Here is a 7,491-nt window from a genome sequence, read left to right on the forward strand (position 1 = left end):
TAATTAGTTGTTTTATATTGAGCTTGTTTTGTCTTAATTGTAGTTTAATCAACCAAACCAACCACATTTTGATCACTCGACCTACTAACCCTAATCTTATTTCCGTAATAACATGACCCACCAATCCCTTGGGACGATCCCTACTCACCCTAGCTATATTTTTAGTTATAGATAGTAGTGGCATTTATAAATTTAAAACTTAGCCATATTGCACACTCACACTCTTAGTTCATCTCTTTGCAAACTTTTGGTGCAACGCGACGGCAACCACCACACTTATTTTGGGGATAAACACCTGAAAAGGGCAATAACAGGAAATTAGTCTAAAACGGGAAAGTAAGATAGATAAAGGTCCTAGAATACTCGAGCTTAAGGGGTTTAAATGCGCACTTTTCAGCGCTTATCACTACCCTCATAGAAAGAAATTTCGTCCTCGAAATTTGCGTACCTTATTCGAATAGATATGGGTACTTTCCCTTCATTTCTGACTCTGGCTCCCAAGTAGCCTCTCTCTTATCCTGATGATTCCATTGCACCTTCACTAGAGGTATCTTTGCCTGCCTCAACTGTTTCATTATGCGGTTAACAATGCGAACAGGCGTCTCAACATAGGTTGCATTAGATCGCAACTGAATCTCTGTGCAGTCAACAACATAAGTTTCATCCCTCAAGCACCTCCTCAACATGGAGATATGGGAAACATCACGAACAACTGATAGTCTGGGCAGTAAATCCAATCTATACGCCACTTCCCCAATCATCTCTATGATTTCAAAAGGTTCAATGAATCGAGGAGCTAGCTTCCCTTTCTTCCTACCAAATCTTATAACCCCCTTCATTGGTGATACTTTCAAGAACACCAAGTCTCCCCCGTTAAACACCAAATCTCAACGACGTCGATCTGCATAACTCTTCTATTGACTCTGGGCTGTACGAAGTCAATCTCGAATGATGGTAACCTTTTCTGTAGTCTCTTGCACCAACTCTGGCCCCAAAAAACTACCATCACCAATTTCGGCCAAACATACAGGTAAACGACAAGGTTTACCATAAAGTGCCTTATACGGTGCCATGCTGATACTAGCTTGATAGCTGTTATTATAAGCGAACTCAACCAGTGGCATGTGATCCTCCCAACTGCCCCAAAAATCTAGCGCACAAGCACGAAGTATATCCTCCAACACTTGAATGATCCTCTCGAACTGGCCATCAGTCTGAGGATGAAAAGCAGTACTCAAACTCAAAGGAGTACCAAAAGTTGCATGAAAACTACTCCAAAACTGATATGAAAAACGAGGATCACGATCTGAAAAAATAGACACTGGCACTCCATGGAGCTTAACTATGTCTCTGATGTAGATCTTACACAATTCTTTTATAGTATCAGTAGCTCGAATGAGTAGAAAATAAGCTGATTTAGTTAATCGGTCCACTATCACCCACACTATATCATGGTTATGTATCGACCTCGGTAACCCCACAACAAAATCCATCGTCACATGTTCCCATTTCCACTCAGGCACGAGCAAAGGCTATAATAGTCCTGTTGGTCTTTGGTGCTCAGCCTTCACTCGCTGACAAGTGAGACATCTAGACAACTTTGCCACATCATGTTTCATGCCTTCCCACTAGAATTGCCTTTTAAGACCATGATACATTTTAGTGCCACTTGGGTGCACTGTGTACCTAGAGTGGTGTGCCTCATCTAAAATCTCTCTCTTGAGGTCTACTAAGCCTAGAACACATAGTCTACCTCAAAATCTCATACCACCATCAGCTCCATACGTCTAGTCGATATTACCTTCATCATTAACAACCCCTACTGCCTATCATCCTGAGTCTGAGCATGAATGATCCGGCTGATCAAAGTAGGTTGTACAGTCAAACTACAAAAAAGAGCCCCTATACTCCAACAACTCGGCATGATAGAGAACTTTGCCAATGCCTCTAACATCATTCACTCTTGAATCATCATAAAAGCAACTAATCCTCTCAGTTTCTGACTCAAGGCATCTGTTACCACATTTGCCTTCCTAGGATGATACTGAAGGGTCATATCAAAATCCTTCATCTTCTCCATCCACCTCCATTGCCTCATATTCAACTCTTTCTGAGTGTAGAGGTACTTGAGGCTCTTGTGATCAGAGAATAACTTAAATTTCTCTCCATACAAGTAATGACTCCATACCTTCAATACAAGAACCACTGCTGCCAATTCCAGGTCATGTGTAGGGTAATTTTGTTTATGTGGCTTAAGCTGCCTAGAGGCATATGATACCACTTTACCATCTTGCATAAAAAAATAGCCAAGACCCTAATGTGATGCATCTGTGTAGATAATAAATCTCTCACTACTAATAAGAATGGTAAGAACTGGTGCTGAAGTCAATTGCGTCTTCAACTCCTTAAATGCCTGCTCACTACGGTGATCCCAAACAAACTTTACATCCTTCCGAGTCAAACAGGTCAATGGTGCAACAATCTTAGAAAAACCCTCAATAAAGCACCTGTAATATCCTGCCAGTCCCAAGAAGCTACGAATCTTAGTGACAATAGTAGGCCGTTTCCAACTCATCACAGCCTCCACCTTAGCAAAATCTACTGAAACTCCATCGTTAGAGATCACATGCGCCAAAAATTGAATCTGCTTCTGTCAAAAGTCACACTTCTCAAACTTAGCATAAAGTTGATGCTCACACAGAGTCTAAAGTGTAATGCTCAAGTGTCTCTCATGCTCCTCATTAGTCTTGGAATATATCAGAATGTCATCAACAAATACCACAACAAACTGATCCAAGTAAGGTCGAAACACTCAGTTCATCAAATCTATAAAAGCTGTCGGAGCGTTAGTTAACCCAAAAGGCATGACTAAAAACTCATAGAGGCCATAACGAGTCCTGAAGGATGTCTTAGGAATATCCTCCTCCCTAATCCTCAACTGATGGTACCCAGTCCTCAAGTCAATCTTAGAGAACAACTGCGCCCCTCTGAGTTGATCAAACAAATCATCAATGCATGGTAATGGGTATTTATTCTTATTAGTGACCTTATTCAGCGCAGGTAGTCAACACATAAGCGAAGTGACCTATCCTTCTTCTTGACAAATAGAACAGGTGCTCCCTAAGGTGATGTGCTATATTGAATAAACCCCCGATCTTGTAACTTTTGAGTCTACTTCTTTAACTCACTCAATTCAACTAGCACCATTCTGTAGGGTACCCTAGAGATAGGTGAAATACTAGGAGTGAGGTCGATGCAAAAATCCACTGCCCTCCTATGAGGCAAACTTGGAATATCCTGAAACACATCTGCATACTTTGACACTGTAGGCAACTACTCTATATTCACGCATTGCTCAACCACCTCAATATGGGTGAGAAATCCCACAGTTATGGTGCCCTCGAATTCCCCACACTTATATCGAGAAGGTAACTATCTTGGAACTAAGAATACAATAATCCTTTAATGACAGTCCAACTGAGCATGATATCTAGCCAACCATTCCATACCCAATATAGTGTTAAAGTCCCTCATCCATATTACCATCAAATCAATTGGATACTCCTACTCCCCAATTGTAACAGGACAAGCACGACATATTCTATCAAGTGTCGTCGCGCTTTCGAGTGGAGTTGGGTATTACTCATATTTTCTTTTCCTTACTATCACTGTCTTTAGCTAGGTAATTCTTAACCTAGGCTCTGATACCAAACTGTCACACCCAAAATTTTAACACAAGGACTTTTTGTCCTATATGTAAAATCTGAAGTATAACTTCCACCAATTGTAACATACATCCACTAAAAAAAATAAAAAAATAATAACTATACCAAATCTCCATTATCCAATTTATTAAATAAGAGTGTCTGGCAAACATATACCAAAATATAAATAGAGGTGAAATTCCCTCTAACATAATAAAACATATATGACCACTGAGTCAACCCGATAAAGTTTCACAAAACATTAACTTTATTACAATGATCATAATAAAGGAAAACCGAGCTAAAATAAATAAATGCGCAACGAGATAATATCCATCACCGCCATATGATCTCATCATGTTCCTACTAAACGTGTACCTGAAATATAATAATGGGGTGAGCTCACAAGCTCAGCAAGAAATGCTAAACACAATCATTGTTCAGCAAGCTAACCTAACCTTGTATTCTCATATATATAAGCAACTTAAATAAGTGCATTAATAAATAAAATGCTTAACTCTAGTTAATTATAAACTCAATAAATAACCATCATTTACTTTTAGTAAATCCACATATCTCATATGAGCCCCGGGCTCCCATCCAATAAAGTGGTCTAAATCATATAGTCCCGGACTACCGAAAACACACATGTGGCTGGATTGTACGTCTACTCCCTAGATGATCCCTAATCACATCCACACAATAAGGGCTCATTAGACCCATGGCCATAATAAAAGGGTAGTGCACTCCCAAATAGGCAGGTCCCTGACCATACCCAAAAGTCATCATAGGATCAGTCCTTAACTACCCCTCCGACTATTCCAAACTTATCAATTAATTATTAATTATGGTAAATTATGAAAGACATTATTAATTAATAATTAATACACTCAAATACACTTTTAATTTAAAAAGACAGAACCCTAAAGACATAACTAGTGAGAGTACAAAATTTATAGACATAGCCTAACCTTATACATATGACCCTGCAAAATTTCAGAATCTAACTCTTAATAGTTTTTCGGTACTCTCCCTTTTAGTGTTGAGAAAAAAAATACTTTTTCAGTTTTAATTTAGTTAACCTACCTAAACATCATATAAAATCAGTAAGTTATCACATTTAAGTCCATTATAATAAAGTCTAATATTCTAGAATTTACTGTAATTGTTGAAATATGAAAACTATTTCTTTCCTATTTTTCTTTTGTTTAAATCAAATAATAATAGTAATTAATTAAAAGAAAAAAGATTCTGTTTTGCACAGGAGACCCATTTTTGGGGTCTCCTTCCCCAACTTGTTCTACTTAGATTACCATTACAGATCAGTTTTCACAACCAATCCACCTAAATTACGTACCCATGAAGTCTACACATTAAACCAGTCATTTTAATACATACTGTTCTATACCTAAAGATGATCCCAGTTCTAATAATACTTGAACTAAGCCTTGACAAAGTATATATCATACATATATAAATCTATCTATAAGAACTCAAGCATAATCATTGATGTATTGTACTCGTATATGAAGATTCCATACGATTCTTGAAACTAGTCCTCACATGAGGCTACATATATTGCCATGTGTATCACACATCTTTCATCTATTCTAGAAAATAACTATCGTTCATTACTCAGAACCAATAAGTTTTATAGTCATATTCATTAGTCATGGTCAGTATACATTTGCATCAAGTCTTTTGATCATTGCAATTTATCATTGCAAAACTAGGTTTCATTCGCTGGACTAATAAACATTTATAATATTGTCATAAGAAATTAAGAACAGAAAGTCATAAACAAACAAGCTAATTTCAAGGATTTATGAAATTCACGTATACATATCTTCATTTCCCAGTCATCATTAGATTAATTTACTGCAATAGATAAAAACATGCTACAATCCTAATAGGCAAAGTTACATGTGTATATAAGTATACAATGCAAGATTAACTTGCCTGGGGTATAGCTAATTCTTCTTTCCTACGCGAATGCTTGATTACCGTTCCTTCTCTCGGTTACTGTAGAAAGGCATAATGTCAAAACTTTATTCTCTCTGGGTTTCCTTCCTCTCACGTTGTCATACTAATTTTTATTTTATAAAATATAACATAGTGTAGAGTTATAGAGATGTAGGGAGTCAGGTGAGATTGATGAGCGCTGAAAAATGCGCAATTAAACCCTTTAAGCTTAGGTATTCTAGGACCTTTATCTATCTTACTTTCCCATTTTAAACTAATTTCATGTTATTGACCTTTTCAGGCACTTATCCCAAAAATAAGTTAATTCAGCCAAATAAGAGCATTATAGAAGCTAACGCAAGCTGGATGGAAGAAAACAGCAAAGTGGAAGCGGAATGAAGCAAAGTGTAAAAATCAGCAAGTTCGATGGATCTCAACATCACTTCGATTGATCGAAGCAACATCAATCTGGATACTTCAAGATGGATCCAAGCCCTTGTCCCTATCCAAAAGATTCCACAATGTTCGATCGATCCAACCATTCTTTGATCGATGTAACATATTTGATCTTATCCACACCTACCACCCTACATACCACTTTTGTCTTTTTCCCAAAATATCCCAAAATATCTCAGATTTGTCTTTATTAAAAAAGGGGCCACCAAGGATGGATCGATCTCTGCTGCATTCGATGGATTTCAGCACAGTTCGATCGATCGAACCTCCTCAAGTCTAAAAAAAAATAAGTTCCAGCTCATTAAAAGTTGGCTCATAGTGCAATCATTGCATGGACCCTAGTGCACAAATTCAGACCATTGGGTGTGACACTTGACCTACCTATATAAGGATTTTGAGCCTCTTTTACATCATATCTTATATATCATCTCATAGACTTAGAAACATTCTTAGAGAGGAAGAAAAGAGAGGAGGAGAAGCTAGAGACACATTCTTGGGAGTTCTTCCATTCTTCTAGGGTTTCCATCAAGAAGGAAGTCATTCCTACCATGGAGATAGCCCTTGAGGGTTAGATGACTACTTCAATGAGTGGCCAAACATCTTCTTAGGGCTAGAGCTAGCCCTAAGCATGCCTTCTAGACTCTAATGCTTTGTATTTTGAGGAGATTTGTGTTGTAATCTTATCTTGACACTTATTATATATATAAATCTTGTTTATTCAATGATTTGTGTGGTTTAATACTTCCAATTAATCATTTCATTCTATCCATATGTCTATGTATGCTAGAATAGATGTTCATGTGTTTATCTCTAGTTTTTGTGTTATTGATGCATGCCTATGTGTGTTGATGCTATAGATCTAGAGATTGTCAAGGTATAGTGCTTAATAGAATACTATTATGGTTTATTTGATGGTTCATACTCATGTCTTGATGGATTGTGCATCCCCCTTAGTTTCTTTAGTTTAATTTTCATGCCTTTAGCTTAGTTGTAATGTAGTTACCTTAGTTATTAGATAGGAGGACAATCCATAATTGTAGTTAGATGTTCCATGCTTATGAATGCAAGTAGTATTATTCTCTAACCATTTGATGTGTTTGGATTGTGAGGGTAAAGGAAGGAATAATAGTTTAGTTTGATGTATTGTGCTATTCATTTGGTTGCTTAGACAATATTTACTTAATTTATCATCTATACTTGTTAAAACAATCAATCACACATTCTCAAATTGCAACACTTGTTTCCCCTCATTAATTATGCATTCAATGTCTAGAATGGTGATGTTTAGTGGTGACTTGAAGACCCCAAGACCTCACTCTCTTGTTTTCTCTAAATTTCATTTAAATTGCTTATTTTACATTGAACTTAT

General features: G+C 37.1%; 1 protein-coding gene across 1 annotated transcript; it reads right to left on the bottom strand.

Annotated features, from left to right (window-relative positions):
• Positions 1 to 449: 449 nt before the first annotated feature.
• LOC132272668 (uncharacterized) lies at positions 450 to 839 on the bottom strand. The gene has a single exon (XM_059773769.1). It carries the CDS (start codon positions 837 to 839, stop codon positions 450 to 452), a length of 390 nt encoding a protein of 129 aa, XP_059629752.1.
• Between the last annotated feature and the right edge of the window lie 6,652 nt (positions 840 to 7,491).

Source organism: Cornus florida, unplaced genomic scaffold, assembly GCF_030987335.1.
Source record: "Cornus florida cultivar Cherokee Brave unplaced genomic scaffold, ASM3098733v1 CherokeeBrave_3.0.0_Hap2_Chr09, whole genome shotgun sequence".
Lineage (NCBI taxonomy): Eukaryota > Viridiplantae > Streptophyta > Magnoliopsida > Cornales > Cornaceae > Cornus > Cornus florida.